This window comes from Hipposideros armiger, unplaced genomic scaffold (genome assembly GCF_001890085.2).
Source record: "Hipposideros armiger isolate ML-2016 unplaced genomic scaffold, ASM189008v1 scaffold_111, whole genome shotgun sequence".
NCBI lineage: Eukaryota > Metazoa > Chordata > Mammalia > Chiroptera > Hipposideridae > Hipposideros > Hipposideros armiger.
The window spans coordinates 1872181-1891445 of NW_017731461.1; the positions used below are offsets into that span (position 1 = coordinate 1872181).

At 47.4% G+C, this 19265-nt stretch overlaps 2 protein-coding genes across 4 annotated transcripts; both read left to right on the plus strand.

Annotated features, from left to right (window-relative positions):
• The first annotated feature begins 3702 nt into the window (after nucleotides 1-3702).
• APOA5 (apolipoprotein A5) lies at nucleotides 3703-6796 on the plus strand. Of its 3 annotated transcripts, none has more exons than XM_019647493.1 (4): nucleotides 3703-3760; nucleotides 4244-4295; nucleotides 4409-4520; nucleotides 5049-6796. In XM_019647493.1, exons 2-4 carry the CDS (start codon nucleotides 4247-4249, stop codon nucleotides 5998-6000), a joined length of 1113 nt encoding a protein of 370 aa, XP_019503038.1. In that variant the 5' UTR covers nucleotides 3703-3760; nucleotides 4244-4246; the 3' UTR covers nucleotides 6001-6796. The 3 variants fall into 3 exon arrangements, with proteins under 3 accessions (XP_019503038.1, XP_019503037.1, XP_019503039.1); XM_019647492.1 differs by having other exon boundaries at nucleotides 3707-3760; nucleotides 4239-4295; XM_019647494.1 differs by having other exon boundaries at nucleotides 3715-3733; nucleotides 4239-4295.
• A 746-nt stretch (nucleotides 6797-7542) lies between these two features.
• Nucleotides 7543-18953, plus strand: ZPR1 (ZPR1 zinc finger). Its single transcript, XM_019647490.1, has 14 exons — nucleotides 7543-8274; nucleotides 8451-8612; nucleotides 9054-9144; nucleotides 9514-9584; nucleotides 11560-11646; nucleotides 11799-11921; nucleotides 12258-12305; nucleotides 12484-12550; nucleotides 12969-13039; nucleotides 13942-14031; nucleotides 14751-14861; nucleotides 15841-15927; nucleotides 17532-17597; nucleotides 18340-18953. The coding sequence occupies exons 1-14, from the start codon at nucleotides 7924-7926 to the stop codon at nucleotides 18472-18474; spliced, it is 1560 nt and encodes a 519-aa protein (XP_019503035.1). The 5' UTR covers nucleotides 7543-7923; the 3' UTR covers nucleotides 18475-18953.
• Nucleotides 18954-19265: the final 312 nt, after the last annotated feature.

The window sequence follows — 19265 nt, forward strand, 5'->3', positions numbered from 1 at the left end:
CATGACAGGGCAACTAAAGACACTCATGAAAAAGAACCTTCAGAACTGCTTCAGAAAGTGGAAAGAACAATGTGATAAGTATGCTCGAAGTGAAGAGGAGTATTTGGTGGTGGTGGTGGGGGGTTAATGGCAATGTGTCTTTTACTGTAATAATTTTTTTTATTTAATCATTCACAGTATTGTTTGGTCACACCTCATATACTTGTTTAATTCATGTATTTAATACCAAAACTACTGTTACCTTTTCATTAAAGAGTAAGGTACATTTTAATCTTCACAAATATACATTTTAAAATTCTTTTTATCCTACACCCAGATTATATCAGCAATTCTTGCATTTAAAAAAATACTAAGTGGGTAACTCTTGTGAAAAATGTAGCTGCCTGGACTGGTCGAGTGGCTCAGTTGGTTAAGAGTGCGAGCTCTGGGCAACAGGGCCGCAGGTTCCATTCCCACATGGGCCAGTGAGCTGCTCCCAAGCTGAGCTGGTGAGAGCACATGCTCTTAGCAACAAAGTTTCTGGTTAGACTCCCACATGGGATGGTAGGCTGTGCCCACCTACAACTAAGATTGAACACGGCACCTTGAGCTGAGCAACCGTGAGCTGCCGACGGGTGGCAGGATGGCTCAGTGTGCAGCAAGGTTACCGGTTTGACTCTGGCATAGGATGGTGAACTACACCTCCCTGCAACTAGATTGAAAGCGGTGACTGGACTTGGAGCTGAGCTTGTACCCCCCACAACTAAGATTGAAGGACAACAACTTGACTTGGAGCTGATTGGTCCTGGAAAAACACAATGTTCCCCTTCCCCAATACTGTTCCTCCCCTCAATTCCCCAATTAAAACAATTAGTAAATAAAAATTTAAAAATCTTAAAAGCAAACCATAAAAAATGTAGCTGTCTGCAAGTACCATGATACTAAGCAGCAGAGAAAGAGTGAAGAAAAGGGAGGCGCAAACAAGTTTATGTGGAAACAATCTGGTTCAAAATATTTCATAGGTGCTAGTTGGCCCTTCTAACTGCGTCACATCTAGAGGTACAAAATATCAGGTTGTCCCTCTATTTGGTGATATTAAGTTTGATCACTTGGTTAAAGTGACTCACCAGAGTTCTCCATTATTTTTACTTTTGTATGGTTTAGTAATTGATAAGTAATCTGTGGGGTGATACTTTGAAGGCATGTGACCATTCTTGCCCAATAATTTTTCACCGAATGGTTTTAGCATTCATTGATTACCCTTGCCTGAATCAACATTACCTGAGGGTTGCAAAATAGCGATTGAAAAATTATATCATTCCATCTACATGTATAGGCTGATTTCTTATGTAAGTATATACAAGCTTTTAGGGAATTTGTTTCAAATCCAAAGATTTGAATAAAAAAATCTTTAATCTGATTCTAATGATGAGGAAACAGCCAAATCAGAACATTTTACAAGACATCTCTGGACTCTTCCAAAAAATCAATGTCAAGGGTTGAGGAGTACTGTTCTAACTGAAAAGAGGTAAAAGAGGCATAATAACCAGATGAAAAATGTTGGATTCTGAATTTTAAAAGAAAAGAAGAAGAAAACAGTAATAAAAGGCATTCGGGGAAAATTGGGACAATTTGAATATTTAGTATATACTAGATTATATTAAAGAATTATGTTAACTTTCGTAGGTGTGTTAAATGGCATTGTGTTTATTCTTAGGAGATGTATGTAGAAGTTTTTAGGGTGAAGTGTCATTCTGTCTATAATTATTTCAAATGGTTCCACACACAAAGCACATAACACATACACATATACAAATACCTCCAACCAACTCAAACATTTAAAAACTGAAAATTATAAGATGTCATCAACTAGAGAAGCATGAGTGTGTCTTGTATCTATATCTATTATATTAATCTAGGTTCAGTGAGAAAAACAGAAGCCACTGTATGTATTTCAAGTGTGTAAGACTTTAATGTAGGGAATTAAAGGTTTATAAAACTGTTGGACAGGCTGCAGAAATGACAGTTTGCACTTGAAGGAGTGATTCTCAAAAGCTCACCTGTAAGTGGCTACAAATGGGTAGCTCACCTAATTATCATAGTCACATGACTCCAAACTAATTGTAAAGAAGACTGTGATTAATGTGGAATCAGTCTGTCTCCAGAGCAGAGAAGGGTGAAGACAGTAGAGGACATTCAGAATGATACTGGAGCTGTGCAGTACAGCCACCTATTGTCTCCCCAAATCCATTCTTCTCTTCTTCCTAACACAGCTCTTTTAAGCTGGGAATATAGCCATCCAGAATAAAGAGTACATTTTCCAGCCTTCTGTCCAGCTAAGTGTAGCCACTTGACTATGTTCTGGCCAATGGGATGTCAGTAAAACTGCTAAGAAAAATGTCTGGGATGTGTCTTTAAAGGGAGTGAACATGCCCTTGTTTTCCATCTTCTGGCTGGCTAGGAGGTAGACTTGATGGCTGGAGTTGGAGCAGCTGAAACTTGGACATGAGTCTCTTGTTGAAGATGACAATGAAACAAGACAGAAGGAGCCCTAGTGGTTTATGTTTACATGAGAGAGAAATAAATTCCATTTTGTTTAAGCTAGTCTCTAGTCTTTTTCTCCTTTTCTTTTCCTTTTTTTCTTTTTTTGGCACTTGCAGCTGAGCTTAATCCTAACTAATACAAACTAAATCTGAAAAACATGAATATAAGTTCACCAAGGAATAGGATATTTCAAATAGAGGGAACAGCATGTGCAAAGGCTCAGAGTTCTGAAAGAGGTGGTAGGCTCAGGGAACGCCAAGGCATTTGTGTGGCAGGAGATGAGGCTGGAAGGGGGTTGGAATGAGCCACAGCAGAGGATGGACTGAGGTAGGCAGGGCTGCGGCAGAGAGACCGGTTGGAGACTACAAATATGATCAAGGTGAAAAACAAGTAGGGCTGTGATGTGCCTGGTGGTGGAAATAGGGCAAGGGGAATGTTTCAAGATACATTTAGGAGCAAAAATCAGGAGTTTATGAATGTGTGTGTTTAAGTATATGGAGTGGGCATGCCATCAGAGAAAGGTTTGGGCTTTCTGGCTTCCCCTTCTCAGAGACCCTGTGGGTGGAGCTCAGGCTTCCCGCATGAGGAGAATCCTCCCCTTATCCCAATTCTTTGGGGCCAGAGCCCCTGGTCCATACTCTGCCTCTCATCATCTCATCTTCATCCCATCTGACTTCCTTCTAGTTCCAGGGTTATTTCATGAAGGGGAATGGAGAGGGCCTTTAACCCTGCAAATGCTGGCTTTCCCATGTTGCCTGAGTAGCATGTGGTAGAGCTGTCAGGGGCTGCTCAGGTTTAGGCAGGCAGCTGCACACTGTCCCTGACTGGTTGGGGCACAGAGCCTCTGGGCTGTTGAGTAAGAGCAGGGCCCTCAGCAGACAACCAGGCTTGTATCTATTAGTGGGCCAGCCAGCAGGTCAGTGGGAAGGTTGAAGGTCATGAGGCTTGGGGGAAACTGGGTGAAGAATATAGCCCCACTCCTTGTAAAACTTTCCAGGAAGCCCTGTTCTCCTGGGACAGGCCCCTAATAGGAGGGCACTCATTAACTCTGTGGGTGCCAGGAAAGGACAGGAGGGGAACACTGAGAGGCAGCTGAGGTCATCCTTCTTTGAACTTTCACGTGGTATTTACTCAGAACAATTGTTGCCAGACGCCCAGGCCTCTGGAGTATAAAGCGGAATATCTGCTCTCTGTGCCCAGAACTGAGCAGGTGAGCAGCTGAGGCAGAGGGCTGCAGGTCAGAGTCCTAAGGGAGGGGACTGCGGGGGTCTCAGCAGCTGGGGTGGGAACTAAGGACATATGCTTGGAGTACGTTAGCAGAGTCTTCTCCCTTGGAGTACCTCAGTTTTCCCAGCCATGAAATGGGATGCAGATGTAGCCTAGGGAGTGCTCCTGGGGCCTGGGGAGTGTGGTGGTGGGGGAACCTTTATAAAGCAGTCTGAGCTCCACACTCCATATTATGTGATTGAGGTGAAAAAGGACCTCCCCCCCTCACGCCCCACCCAGCCATACTCTTTTCCTCCTAGCCATACTCACCTAGGTCAGTCCTCTTGAGCCCCAACAGCTCTGTGCTCCCTACACCCACAGGAAGGGTTCACAGATTTGGGGCAGGTTGCCCCTGGAGCAGGGGAGGGGCCTCTGGGCAAATCCCCTGGGAGATGTCACTTCCTTTGCTTCTTCACCTTAACCCGGCCTCCATTTGCCTTCCTTCTCAGAGTAGGTGATGGCAAGCATGGCTGCAGTTCTGACCTGGGCTCTGGCTCTCCTCTCAGGTGGGTCTCCAGCCCTGATTTCAACGTGGAGGTGAGGGTGGAGGCTGGACTGAAGGGCCCGTCCACCTCGGGGAAGGAACCCAGCTCTTAATCACCCCCATCCCTTTCCACAGCGTTTTCAATCACCGAGGCACGGAAAGGCTTCTGGGACTATTTCAGCCAGAGCAGTGGGGACAAAGGCAGAGTGGAGCAGACCCGGCGACAGAAGCTGGCACGGGAGCCTGCGTGAGTGGTCAGGACAAGGGGTGCGGGTGGAAGGGAGGAGACAGCCGGGCAGTGGGTTGATGCTCTGACTGATTCCTCAGCCTCCGCGGTTCTCATTGGAACCGAGGAACAGAGCGGTGTTAGTTCTGCCCGGTGTCCTGACTTTCCTGGGCAGTTTAGCGCCCTCTGCCAGCAGCAGCCCCCCCACCCCCCTCGCCTCGCGTTGATCTGCTATGCCCACTGAGGCGTGGGACCTGGGAGCGGCAGAGAGGATCCCCACCGCGCCTTCCAGAATGAAAGGATTGTGTGAGTCCAGGTGCATCTGTGCTACCTTGGGCAGTGTTGGTCTGAATTTGCGTGTGCCATGTGTTTGTACTTCCTGTGTAAGATGTGGTTGGCCTGAGGGTAGGACTAGAGCCCCGACTCTGGGGCCACAGCCTTCCATCCTTGGTTCCCCCAAAGGATCAGTGAGCGATATCTCTGGGGCAAAGCAGATGATGGGGGCTGACAGTTTGATGGTCTGGAATGGATGTCTGTCCCCCTACCCAGGAGCCTGAAGGACAGCCTTGAACAAGACCTCAACAATATGGACAAGTTCCTGGAAAAGCTGGGCTCTCTGAGTGGGCAAGAGAGGGAGCCTCCCAGCCTCCCGCACGACCCGGTGGGCATGCGGCAGCAGCTTCAGGAAGAGCTGGAGGAGGTGAGGGCGCGCCTGGAGCCCTACATGGCGGAGGTGCACGAGCGCGTGGGCTGGAACCTGGAGGGGTTGAGACAGCAGCTGAAGCCCTACACCACGGACCTGATGGAGCAGGTAGCCCTGCGCGTACAGGAGCTACAGGAGCAGTTGCTCTTGGTGGGAGAGGACACCAAGGCCCAGCTGCTGGGGGGCATGGACGAGGCGCGGGGCCTGCTGCAGGAACTGCAGAACCGCGTGATGCACCACACAGGCCGCGTGAAGGCGTTGTTCCACCCGTACGCCCAGCGCCTGGTGACAGGCATCGGGCACCACGTGCAGGAGCTGCACCGCAGCGTGGCGCCGCACGCTGCCGCCAGCCCTGCACGCCTCAGCCGCTGTGTGCAGGTGCTCTCGCGCAAGCTCACGCTCAAGGCCAAAGCCTTGCACGCGCGCATCCAGCAGAACCTAGACCAGCTGCGCGAAGAGCTCAGCGCCTTTGCCAGCGCCAGCACTGACCACGCGGAGGAAGGGCCGGACCCGGATCCCCAGGTGCTGTCCCAGGAGGTGCGCCAGCGACTCCAGGCTTTCCGCCACGACACATTCCTGCAGATCGCCGCCTTCACCCGCGCGATTGACCAGGAGACGGAGGAGGTCCAGCTGCAGTTGGCACCGCCTCCACCAGGTCACAGCGCGTTTGCCCCTGAGTTCCTCCAAGCCGACAACAGCCAGGCCCGGAGCAAGCTGCAGGCCCGTCTGGACGACCTGTGGGAAGACATAAACTATAGCCTTCATGACCATGATTCCGGCCATCTGGGGGAGCTCTGAGGGTCTATTTGCCCAGGCCCACTTCCCAGCTCCTTGTCTGGGAGACCAGGACCTAAGTCCCTAGCATGGCTCAGTCCTTAACAGTGGCCTATTGGGCAGAGGGTAGAGGGCCCTGCACAGGATAGTGAGGCCACCGAAGGGGCTGTTGTCCCCTGCATATCCAGCCTCCTGCAATTCCCCAATCCGGATGCATTACACTCACCAGGCTTTGCAAACCCTGCTTCCCATGCTCATTTGGGAATCCTCATGAGTTGCTCCATTTCGAGTTGGCTGGAGTAGGAAGGGAGAGAGGCACTCTATGAAAGGGTAATTATGTGCAAGCCTGTTGCCATGGTGCTGGGAGCCTGTGCCTTTTCATGCCAGAGCTTGACTCTGATCGCTTCTGGCCCCCTGGTGGCCACAGCAGGTCCACAGAGAGGAGCTCTTTTCTCCCCAGGGCTGCCATGACAGCTTCTGTTGGGGGAAGAGAAGAGAGAAAGGAGGAAAATATGATGAGAGCATGTGATGATGCCTGTGTGTGTGTGTGTGTGTGTGTGTGTGTGTGTGTGTGTGTATCCCTGCTGGCTTTGATGCTGGTGGGTACAAATGGTGGGAGTTATGATGGGAGGGAGCCGAGCCTGTGTTTCCTTACATAGCTCTACATTTAAACAGCTGACCAAGCCCTCCAAACTGTGGGGGCTTCTTAAACCCTCTGGGGAGCATACTGTGTGCCCTCCCCATTTCTGGCCCCTCCCTCCCGACTCCCAGGCTGAAGTCTAGACTTCTGACTCAAATTAAATAGATGCCTATAATGGAAGCTCATTTGCCTGGTGTGACTCATTTGAACCACGTCTAAAAAGCAGTGCCCTCACTACTATCTGCAAAGCACGCCCATCTGCCACTCCAATCCCTAGCTGTTTTTTTCTCATTGATCCCACCGCAGTCCAGGTCTGTTAGAGGGGCCTGACGCTGACTGTGTTCCGCTTTAGATGAGAGCTCTATATCACTTCTGAGGGTGGGGCTGGGTTAGAGGCCCTTCATTTGCATCCTGCATTGTTCACCAGCCTGCTCACCACAGGACAATATGCATGAAGTGCAGACTCCTGAGGTGGCCTCTTGCCTTTGTTTCTTCTGTTTCAGAGTTTGACTGGCCGCTTTTTATTACACTGACCCTCTTCTTGGGACCACCAAACCCTTAAAACCCCATCCCCTACATACAGATTCACTTGGGAGCAACAAAGCTCCTGAGAACTCCGAAATTGGGGGTGGGTGAAGTGGGGAGAAGAGAAAAGGGTAAACACACACAGTCCAGGACCCTTGGAATGTCCGCCCAGCCTCAGCCTGCCCTGCACAGGGTTCTCAGCACCTCCACACTCCCTCATAACACAGACCCCTCATGAACCTGGCATCATCACGCCCTCAGACTGAGCTCTTCCCTGACATTCTAGATTTAGCACCAGAACTGGGAGAGGGGTGCCGAGGGAGAGGAAGTGCTGGAAAACTTGACCCTCACAAAAGAGAGTTTTTACTGTTGTTAGTTAAGAAACTGGAAGGGGTCAGATGTGGTGGGGATGAAGGGATGGAAGTAAAACTGAGGGCTGTGTATTTGAGGCTGGAATTTGGGCAAGTGTTTATGAAGACAGGAAATAGGGGGAGAGAAGAACACAAAGGAAGTCAATGATTGCGGGACTGAGGGACTAGAGCCGAAGCAGCGTGTGGTCCAACAGTGGATCGAAGGAAGCCCGGGTCAGAGCGCACCTCCTCAATGACACCGAGGGACAAGCCTGACCCCTTGCCGTCAAGGCTCTTGTAGTCAGATTTATGGCCAATAGTTATCGATGGAGCTGTCGCGGAAAAGCAAAGCACTGCCCTGGGTCTGGGAGGACGTCCTGGGGGAAGTGACGCCTGAACTGAGGTGGAGGCAAAGCCTGAATCCGCCTGGCTATGGAAGTCGAGAGCATACATTCACGGCAACATGGAAACGTGCTATTCTTTAAAGGCCCAGAGTCTGCGGCCTCTTTAAGGAAGGGAGGGGGCGGCAGCTGGAGGGTGTGTCGGAGGAAAGGGCGGGGCCACGAGGGGAGCGGAAGCCGGAAGTCGCCGCCTGAGCTGCGCGTGGTGGAGATGTCGGCCAGCGCCGCTGTGGAGCCGGGTCCTCCGGGGGTTACTGCCGCTCCCTCGCCCGCCCCGGCCCTGGCTCCCGCCCCGGGACGCTTGTTCCGGCCTATCAGCGCCGAGGACGATGAACAGCAGCCCACGGAGATCGAGTCGCTGTGCATGAATTGTTACCGCAACGTGAGCCGCAGCCGCGGGCGGCGGGAGGGTTGGGCTGAGGCGGCTGGCGGCGGGGGGTTGGCGACGCCTCCAGGTGGGCCCAGTTGGAGACCCGGAGCTGAGGCATGCCCGGGGATCACTAGACGGGGAACTGGGGTTTCACTGGTTCTTACCTTAGCTCCTTTCTGCTTCCCTAGGGCATGACGCGCCTCCTGCTCACTAAGATCCCCTTCTTCAGAGAAATCATCGTGAGCTCTTTTTCCTGCGAGCATTGTGGCTGGAACAACACGGAGATCCAGTCGGCAGGCAGGATCCAGGACCAGGGAGTGTGCTACGCTTTGACCGTCCGGGCCCCGGAGGTGAGAGGAGTCCAGAGCCGGTACCCTGGGGCCCCCAGAGAAAGCTTGGGCATTGGAGCCAGAGGTCTGGTCCAGGCGGTGGGGACCGTCGGACCTTGACTAAAAATCCCAAGCGTCCAAGCCTCAGTTTTCTCCTTTGTAAAAAGATGTCGGTGCTGTCACGCGCTCAGGTGAGAAGAGACTGTGAAAGTGCTTTGTAAATGTTGTCAGAGGGTATCAAGTGAGCAGTTGTTGCGAAGAGGACTCAAACCATTTTGGGAGCGGGGCTCACACCATGTGTATAATACTATTTCTGCAGGAGTAGTTTGTACCCTTCCTAAATGGAGAGAGGAAGAAACAACTGGGCTGGGGTCTGATGGAGGAGGAACGACAGTCTGGAATTTCTCGAGGAGAACCTGGACTGCCAGCCTCTCTGGACTGAAAGTTTTTCTTTTTGCCTAGGACATGAACAGAGAAGTCGTGAAGACGGACTCTGCCACCATAAGGATCCCAGAGCTGGATTTCGAAATTCCTGCCTTTAGCCAGAAAGGAGGTGAGTTTAAGATCAGGGTGTCTGGGTTGTTGATGCTGGCTGGAATCTTACTTGCTTGCCAAGTCCCTGATGCCAGGTCTAGTGGCTGTGTATGGGACTGGCCATGTACATAATCATTGTGATCTTAATTGGTTTAACCTAAGTAGAAAGCTTGAGATAAGACAGCTTGGGATAGTAGTGATTATAAGACTGTGATGTGCTCATTACAGAGTTTTAGCATCACTGTTATTAGAGCTGAGTGGAACCTTGTTCCCAGCTTCCTCATTTTATAGATGAAATCAAGGCACAGAGCGTTCAAGTGAATTGCCCTGGGTCATACAGGCTCTTGATGGCAGAACTGAGACTCACCTGTCTTTTCTTTTTCACCAGCTCTGACCACTGTTGAAGGATTGATCAACCGAGCTATCTCTGGACTGGAGCAGGATCAGCCTACACGAAGGGTGAGCTGGGTTTTCTGACTGCAGTAGCTCAAGGAATAATTACTTACGAGGTGTGATCAGACAATATGGTGAATGTTTAAATTAAAAAAAATTTATTGCAGTGGAAGACACATTGCCATTAATCCCCCTCAAAATATTCCCCCTCGCTTCGAACACATTTAATCTCATCGTTCTTGCCACTTTCTGAAGTAATTCTGGAAGTCCTCTTTCATGAGTGTCTTTTTTTAAATTTTTTTTTTTTTATTGGGGAATTGGGGGAAGGGGAACAGACAAGTTGCTGTCGTTTTGTTCTTCAGTCTAGTTGTGGAGGACGTTGCTTCACTGGCCCAAGTTGGCACCATCATTGAGCTCTTCCCGGGCGAGGCAGATCAGTCGCCGGCTTCTGGACGGCCGCTCATGCTGGCTGCTGGCTACACATAGTAGCCCATGGCAACCCACTGCCACAGGGGCTGCAGCCTACACCGTCGCTGGCAACTCACGGCAGCCCAGCTCCAGGTTGAGCTGTTGTTCAGCATCTTAGCTGTAGAGAGCAGTGTCACTGGCCCTCATATATGGGATCCAAACCGGGGCCCTCTGGCGTCCCAAGCCAGTTCTTAACCATCGCGCCACTCGGCCGGCCCTTTCATGAGTGTCTTTAGTTGCCCGGTTGTGGCTGCCTCAATGTCCTGAATCGATTCAAAACGTTTACCTTTCGTGGTCATTTTGACTTTGGGGAAGAGCCAGAAGTCACATGGTGCCAGATCCTGTGAATAAGGTGGATGAGGACACACCGTAATGTTTTTATTTGACAGAAATTGCGTACCAGAAGTGATATGTGACACAGAGCCTTTCATTGTGATTAAAAGATACGGTGAATGCTGCTGCCGAATGCAATCCAACAGAAAGGGATCTTCAATATGGGAAGTGGCGCATCGAACCTTAGTAACAGTGACAAGTTTCAACTTGTTTGGTGCAGTCAGTTGGGTGTGAGCTACAGTTGAGAGAAGGTGTGTTTTAAAGTGTGCCATAAATCATCCTCCATCATGATCGCTCCATGTCACACATCGCTTTTGGTATATGGCAGTTTGTCAAATAAAAACATTACGGTGTGTCCTCATCCACCTTATTCACTGGGTCTGGCACCGTGTGACTTCTGGCTCTTCCCCAAAGTCAAAGTGACCATGAAAGGTAAAAGTTTTGAATCGAGTCAGGACATCGAGGCAGCAATGACAGTGCAATTAAAGACACTCATGAAAGAGGACTTCCAGAGCTGCTTCAGAAAGTGGCAAGAACGATGGGATAAGTGAATTCGAAGCAAGGGGGAGTATTTTGAGGGGAATAAATGACAATGTGTCTTTTACTGTAATAAATTTTTTTATTTAAACATTCACTGTCATTTTTGATCACATCTCATATGTGTCTGAATAGAGTGTTCAGCTTTAGATGTAGATAAACTGCCTCTGACTGAATGTTGGAGAACTTTTAGGGGAAGCTTATGGTGATCCTATAGCTTCCAGGATGTTGCATATGTTCTACCTACTGTCTTTTCCACTTCCCTTCCTCCAATGTATATTCAGGCCTCACCTCAGACAGACGGTGTAACATTACTTCTGAAAAGCCTGTTCTAATCCTCTTAGGTTTATCAGTGCTTTTTGAGTGTTCCATTTTCTCTTATATTCATTATGACAAATAATATAATTGCATGTTTAGTCATCTGTCTTTCTAACTGGCTGGGGAGCCCCATGAGAGGACTCTGATTTATTTAACCTGGCGTGAGTGCCTGGGCTAAATGGTTGAGTTAGTGAGAAACTGAGGCTCATCTGGCACCACCCATAAACTTTGTACTATTTGCTATATCTTAATGTGAAGTCTGAGTCTCTCTGTTCCCACTCAAGTTGACAGGTGACTTCCTGATGGAAGTGATGTGGGCATGATAGGGAGTTGGGGCATAAGGTCTGTCACCAGGGCTGATGCTTTTACTCTCTGTTCTTGTCAGGCAAATGAAAACGCCATAGCTGAAAGAATTGATGAGTTCATTGTCAAACTGAAAGAGCTAAAGCATGTGGCCTCCCCTTTCACTCTGGTGAGTACTGAGGGAGTCTAGGTGTCCTAGATTTAGGGGAGGAGAGACCATTAAGACTGTCCGGGTTTTTTCCACTGTGGTGTCTGAGTGGTCTGATGGTAGGCGGAGGATCACACATAACTTCTTGTAATTACTCCTTACCCATCCGTTAGATCATTGATGATCCTTCAGGGAATAGCTTTGTGGAAAACCCACATGTTCCCCGGAAAGATGATGCCCTGGTGATCACACACTATAACCGGACTCCACAGCAGCAAGAGATGCTGGGGCTCCAGGTAAGTGGCCTGAAGAAACCAGAAGAGTGCTTGGAGTTAGTGGAAACTTACTTGCTGCTGCTGCTGCCTCGTGCACCCTAGCTCAGCATGTTTGTGCTTCTCACCTAGCTCATGTCAAAAACTTAGAGTAAACTTTACAATAAAGGATGGCAGTGGCTGTGATCTTAAGCTCTATTCTTCCTTTGATTGGGGCTTTGCTTTCTAGCTTGTCTGTTAAACTCATGAGGTGGCAAGCTGACGAAAGCAAGCCAGAACATTTTCTCTCACTCCAGGGCAGGGTGTAGGGGAGGCTGAAGTATGTGTGCCATTATGTGATTTGCATCTCTGCTACTTTAGGCAGAAGCACCAGAAAAGAAGCCAGAAGAGGAAGATCTCAGAAATGAAGTGAGTCCCATTGGCTGCTGTGGAGGAAGGAGCAGAGTTGTGGGCTGAGACTGATGCCGTTCAGCGGCTCTCTTCCCACCATCACAGGCAATCATCAGCATACCACCTGAATGTCTTTAGCCTGACAGGGCTCACCTGCCTAGGAGAGCTCACCCTACATCCCCATGTTGTGTTCCAGGTGCTACAGTTCAACACAAACTGCCCAGAATGCAATGCTCCGGCTCAGACCAACATGAAGCTAGTTCGTATCTTTTGTCAGGCAGTAGGGTTGCTGCTTATGTGACTCTTACCTTGACTTAGCGTGAAGATTATACTCAGGCCGAGGAGTATTCCCGTCATGGAAAGCACGTGTTTTATTCCAAGTGATGAGGAGGATGTTGCCATTGATGAGACTGTGCACCTGGGCTTTTGGGTTCAAAGAGAGAATTAAGCTGTAGTGTGTAGGCTCCTGTGTGTGGCCTGGGCCATGTCTGCAAACATTTGTAATGGGTCATCGTGGGTTTCGACCTTGTCCTCTTCTGGAGGATTAAATTAGGCGACTTCTTGGGATCTATTTCCTGTAGTCATGGGAGCAGCAACTGTGTGTTTGGGTTTGGATTTTTTTCTTCCCCAGAGGGTGGTCTTGCTGTCCTGGAAGCAGATTTTCTTAACTCCATCTTACAGAAATCCCTCACTTTAAGGAGGTTATCATCATGGCTACTAACTGCGAGAACTGCGGTCATCGGACCAATGAGGTAAGTGGGCTCCATTGTTTGGGAAGAAGACTAGCTTGAGGGTAACCTCTGTCTTTCATCCTTCCTAAATCTTTGGGATGAGTGGGGTAGAGATGGGGTCTTTCTCTTAGTCTTAGTGTAGGGTGAGGAGCCCTTGAAGGAACAGGGAATTAGCTTAGAGAAGAAAAGTTAGAGATAGCATAAGTCGTTTAACCCTCCTTCGGGCGCAACTGATCTCACAGATTCATTGCACACAAATTTTCAAATATCTGACAGTTAAGTTTTGTGACTCATCACTTCTGTATCTTCCCCCTCTACCATAACGTATTGCCAGTTGTGTTTGTGACTTAGTACAGTGAAGACGTATTTCATAGCATCTTTGTGTACAATGAATCTGTGAGATCAGTTGCGCCCGACGGAGGGTTAAGACATTTTAAAGCTTGGTTGTGTGGAACAGGGAGACCCACTTTTTGACCCATTCCTCAGAGGGGTGGAAGCGCAGGGAGGCAGATTGTGACTCAGTAAAATTTTCTAGATCTGTCTGAAAATAGAATGGGCTGCCTCAGAGGGTGTAAATTCCCTTTCCCTGAGTGTATGCAAGTATAAGCTGTTTAAATCCTTAAACCAGAATATTATAAAGGGGATCCACATGTTGGATGCAGCTGAAAGTCCCTTTCAACCCCAATAATCATTTTTTTAAAAGGTACATTCAGAGTTTCTTGGTAACTTGGGGTAAGTTTTGGTAGGCTACTGGTGCTGGGCACTCTGCTCCTGGCCAACTCTTGGTGTATTGGTTTAGAAGGCTCTGTGCTTGGTAGTTATTAATGGGCCTGATGGGAGGTCCGAGCCTACCCTCCGAGGTCTCCCGGCACCAGGTGAGGATTGGTCTTGTGTGCTGCTCCTGACTATTGTCGTCCGCACAGGTGAAGTCTGGAGGAGCGGTAGAACCCTTGGGCACCAGGATCAGCCTCCACGTCACAGATCCCTCAGATATGACCAGAGACCTGCTCAAGGTAACAGCCTGCTTGGGAAAGTGACTGTTCTCCTTTCATGACTTGTCTTGAGCTAGGGGAAATTCTCTTTTTAAATTATGTCCTGGAACTGTGAGGTACCTCCTTAACCCCAGGGGTTTGAGGGTGGATCCCTGAGCAGAGATAACCCATGGTAGGAAGTGCAGATTCAGAAGGTGACCCATAGGCTCTTTCTGATGACTTGGCGGCCTGTTGCCTGCAGTGTCTTTAAAGCAGCGGTTCTCAACCTGTGGGTCGCGACCCCTTTGGGGGTCGAATGACCCTTTCACAGGGGTCGCCTAAGACCATTGGAAAACAAAAAGATATTTACATTATGATTCATAACAGTAGCAAAATTAGTTATAGAGTAGCAACGAAAATAATTTTATGGTTGGGGGTCACCACAACATGAACTGTATCAAGGGGTCGCGGCATTAGGAAGGTTGAGAACCGCTGCTTTAAAGGCTCTTGTGTCTGGCCTCTGATGACAGGATACCTGACAGCTTGGAGCCATAACTCCGTGTCCCTTTATTAGTTTGGTTCCATTCCTTTGGTTCACATGGATAGGAGTGAGTCTAGCTTTAACTGGAAGAGTCAGAAAACTGGGATAGCTGGCTTTGTCCCCAAACTGTCACTGGTGGTATTAAATTGGCAAGAGGGCTCTGGTTAGCTTTCTCTAGCAGCTCCTGACTTAAAGCCTCATTTGACCTCTTATCTCATAGTCGGAGACATGTAGTGTGGAAATCCCAGAACTGGAATTTGAACTGGGAATGGCTGCCCTCGGGGGCAAGTTCACCACACTGGAGGGGCTGCTAAAAGATATCCGGGAACTGGTGAGTCACCTGAGTGTAGTGCACGGCTGCTTCAGCAGTGTACCTGTGGGGAAGGGGCTGGAAGACCTCAGATGCCCTAGTTTTTGGAGCTGATAACTGGGAGGTTTCTTTGCCTTAAAGCTGATTTAAGAGACTTAAATATTATTTTGTATTGTAAAGATAAGTTTATGGGAAATTCTGAATGGAAATTCCCAGGCCTTACCTCTGAGACAATGTATTAGGTCGTCGGGAAAGTCATGACACATTTTTTGCATTGAAAAACATAGAAAAATATGTCATGACTTTCCCAACGACCCAACAGATATATTGTGTAGTTTTCGTTTTCACTGTAAAACGAGGGATGAGGGTCCTTTAAGCACCTATGACTCCCCAACGTACGTACAGAGGCTGCCAAAAAAATGTGTGCACATTTTAAGAAAGGAAAACTGGATTAAAATTGTAATACTCAATATATACCAATAGCAAAAGATGACTACAGGTCACGTTTGACTCCTGCAATTACAAGAGGTGCTCAGAGTGGTTACCATCAGCATCCAGACACTTCTGATTACGGCAAACTACTACTTCAGCATAGATAACGTCTCTTAAAATGTGTATATGGCTTTTTTGGCATCCTCGATATATGTGTGTCTTGACTTTGCCCATATATTTATCCTCCTGATGAATCTTTCCATTTAATTGATTCTCAGTTGTCAGGCATTTTGTCTTTGTAAATTATACTTTACTTTGCATTTCTACTTCAAATTAGGACTAGAACTTGTAAGAACATTTTTAAGTTCATTTCATATTGTCAGTTGTCACCTTGGCAGATTAATCTATATGCTCTCAGGAGTAGCTGCCTAGGTCAGAAAGGCGGTGTGGGATAAATGGAGACCAAGCTTCCCTGACTGGATAGCACCTGCCACCTCCGGCAGGTTTATGGTCAAACCTATCAAACATAGAGGCAGTATTCTAGCAGTTTGGATGACATTTATTGCAGGTGACCAAGAACCCTTTCACACTGGGTGACAGTTCCAGTCCTGGCCAGACGGAGAAACTGCAGGAGTTTAGCCAGAAGTTGGACCAGGTGAGAGGACTCCCGCCAGTCAGTTCTTGTGTAATCTTGGGGCTCCAGTGAACAAGAGGCTACATAACCTTTCTTGCTACCTTTTAAACACTTAACCAACAATGTTGGAGATTCTCCTGCTTTCTGATATCCCATGTTGTCTTCTTTCTTAGTTTTCTCCCTTATTTTGTAGGACCATCTTCTTCAGTAGCTTCCTGAGAAAGAGCATGGGAAATAAGATTTCTGGGACATATCTGAAAATTTCTTTATTCTACTACCCTCACACTAAACTGATTAATGCCTGGAAATAGAATTTTAGGATGGAAATAATTTTCATCAGAATTTTGAAGACATTGAACTAATGTCTTCTACGTCCCAGCTTGGCTATTGAGAAGTCTTAAGGCATTTGATCCCTGATTTTTTGTATGTGACCTATTCTTGTGATACTTTTTTGTCCCCTGTGATGTGAAATTTCGGATGTGGGGTCAATTTTCAACCACTGTGCTAAGCACTTGGTGGGTCCTTTGAATCTGGAAATTCATGTGGCTCAGTTAGGAAGCTTTTTAAAATCATTCTATTGAGGATTGCTTCCTTTCTGTTCTTTCTGAAACCCCTGTGTTTTGGAATATTAGACTGACTTTCTGGTTTTCTGTAATTTACTTTGACCAGTTTTTTTTTGTTTGTTCTATTCTAGGAATATATCTTCTAACTCTTCAATTGAGATTTTCATTTCTGCTAATACATTTTTATTTTCTAAGAGCTTTCTTTGGTCTTTGAATACTCTCTCTCTGCCTTTAAAAAAAATAGTATCCCCTTTTAAGGATGTAGTGTTTTTTCCTACTTGAGAATATTAATGTTGAGTTTTTTGTTTTGTTTTGTTTTGTTTTTTATACTCTATTTTCCTTGCATTGTTTCTGTTTCCTCTAAGTTTTTTTTTTTTTTTTCCATGTAACGTTTTGTCTTTTAGTGTTAGGGGCTTTGCTCAGATGTCTGGTAATCTTTGTCTGTTTAAAAGTAGAGGACTGAAAAACCTGAGTGAGGGTGAGTCTTGTTGACATTGGGCTATTGTATGGGATTTAGCTTAGCCATTTTGTGGAGATTGTTCCAGTAGGTCTTTCTTCTTGGGCTGGTCAGATTCCCATCAGTGGGTGTTCCATTTCCTGGCCTGAGGATCAAGGCTCGGTTGGCAGTGTTCTGAGAGCGGAGTGTGGAAAGAGGGCTTGGGGTGTATGTATGTCTGCTTCCAATCAGGGTATATCATTTAGTTTTCTGTCTTGATTCCTTTCCCTCTAGCCTCAACTGGGCCAGTGACTTCCAGTCCATATAATGTTGTGACAACTTCTCCACAGACTCCTTCAGTCTTCTGCTGGGATAAAAGAAGGGCAATTGTTGGCCCGTTTGGAGTGGGAGATGAGATTGGGGGTGTCAAGTTGCTTCTTAAATAGATTTCAAACCATTCTTATTTTAGATACTCTCCACTTCACTTCTAGTGGTACCGCATTTCACCAGTTCATGAAACTTTTGGGCATACTGCAGTGTATCAATAAATTGTGTTGGTTATCATCTGGCAGACATAACCTCTTCCTACTATGTAAAATTTATATACTGTATTCTTTCTCCTTTAGATCCTCGAGGGTAAAATGAAGGTCCATTTTATTATGAATGACCCAGCAGGAAACAGCTACTTGCAGGTATAGTAGACCTTCCCTAATATTTCATGGAGGTATGTTTTCTGACCTTCCTTGAATATGTATCAGTCCCCCAGAAACTGAGAGACTTGGTTCTAAATGAACTGCTTCTTATTAGGGAACCTCTTAGCAGAAGTTGGAACATAAGGGAGAAAAGGGGGGAAGGTGGGAGGGATTGTAACTGTGTGTCAAGAGGGGAAAAAGGATACTCCTAGATACTTCAGGAGTACAGATACAGATACTTCTTTCTGTAGTCTAGTTCTTGTCTCCACTCTTAAGTCCTGCAATGGAGTTTTCATCCTGCAAATCTGATTGTGGAGTGAGGAGAGATGATGCCTTGTCCAGAGACCCAAGATAGGAAAAGTGAAAGGCATTAAGCTGACTGGGGAAATATTCTGATGATTTATAGTAACATTAACATTTGTTGAGCAGTTGTTATGGGTCAGGCAAAACTGTCCTAAGGTTTCTTCACGATTAAGACTATGGCTATAGTGTTCATAAGAAGGTGCAAACAGAAAGTATTTTAGGCAGGCTGTTCCCTAATTCTGCCTGGAGCTGGTGGGTCCCACTCCCAGCCCATGTGGGCTCTGTTGCTTCCCAATAGTGGAGCCGTCATGGGGAATTGGCAGTGCTGAGCGAATAAGAAAATCACTGAGTTCCTGGGAAAGTGGGAGTTGGAAGCCGCCTGGGGGAGGGAGGATAGCAGGATGGCACAGGCACTGATTATCTGTCCTTGGCCTTGCAGAATGTGTATGCACCTGAAGATGATCCTGAGATGAAGGTGGAACGTTATAAGCGCACCTTTGATCAAAATGAAGAGCTAGGGCTCAATGACATGAGGACGGAGGGCTATGAGACAGGCCTGGTCCCACAGCGGTAGCAGTGGGCGGTTGCCTGGCCAGCCTTCAGCCTCCAGCACTGCTCAGATCGCACGTTTATTTATTACTATTGGGAAAGGCTGGGAGTGTCCTCTCCACCAGGCCTTGCTCATGTGGTCTGAGTCAGAGATCTAGGCACACTTTCTAAACAGGTAGTGATGCAAGTGCAAGCCTGTTGGGTTATTTGACCTTGTTGTGGAGGTTTTGAAGCAGCTTGGAAAGAAACCTGGAAATGAACCATGGGGAATGTCATTATCACTTTTTTCCGACAAGTCTTTTGTCCTCCATCCACACAAAGTTCTGTCCTCTACAGTTACCACTCTGAAGCTGAAGAAGATGGAAGACAGCTACAGCTGGAGTTTGGGTGTTGATTTGGGGTATATAAAACACTGACTGACTTTGAACAGGAAGGGAGTCTTCTGAGGAAAGGGAGTCCCAGCACAGATGAAGTTCTCATTAAAATGGTGGCTTTCAAACAGCACTGGCCTCTGAATTCACTGTCCTTATTTGATATCATGCTGGTAGAATTCAACCTACTGAAGAAAATTTTCTCCACTGTAATTTGGAGCTTGCATTTCATTCATTCCTTCGTAGATGTGCCCGGCACACCACTGAACAGTGAACAAAACAAAGCTCTGCTTTCATGAAGCTTAAAGTGTAGTGGGGAAAATTGACATTGGGCTAGGGTTGGGATTGATGATAAACTCGTAAGTAAAACAGTCTGTCATATTGTGATTAGTGTTATGGAGGAATGTAAAAACAGGGAAAGGGTGTGAATAATAGAGTAGTCAGG

Coding starts and splice junctions, on each gene's coding strand:
- ZPR1 (XM_019647490.1), top strand. CDS start 7,924: ATGGAAGTCGAGAGCATACATTCACGGCAACATGGAAACGTGCTATTC. Junction 12,551..12,968: donor GACCAACATGAAGCTAGTTC/GTATCTTTTGTC, acceptor TCCATCTTACAG/AAATCCCTCACTTTAAGGAG. Junction 14,032..14,750: donor TGACCAGAGACCTGCTCAAG/GTAACAGCCTGC, acceptor CTTATCTCATAG/TCGGAGACATGTAGTGTGGA.
- APOA5 (XM_019647493.1), top strand. CDS start 4,247: ATGGCAAGCATGGCTGCAGTTCTGACCTGGGCTCTGGCTCTCCTCTCA. Junction 4,296..4,408: donor GGCTCTGGCTCTCCTCTCAG/GTGGGTCTCCAG, acceptor CCCTTTCCACAG/CGTTTTCAATCACCGAGGCA. Junction 4,521..5,048: donor AAGCTGGCACGGGAGCCTGC/GTGAGTGGTCAG, acceptor CCCCCTACCCAG/GAGCCTGAAGGACAGCCTTG.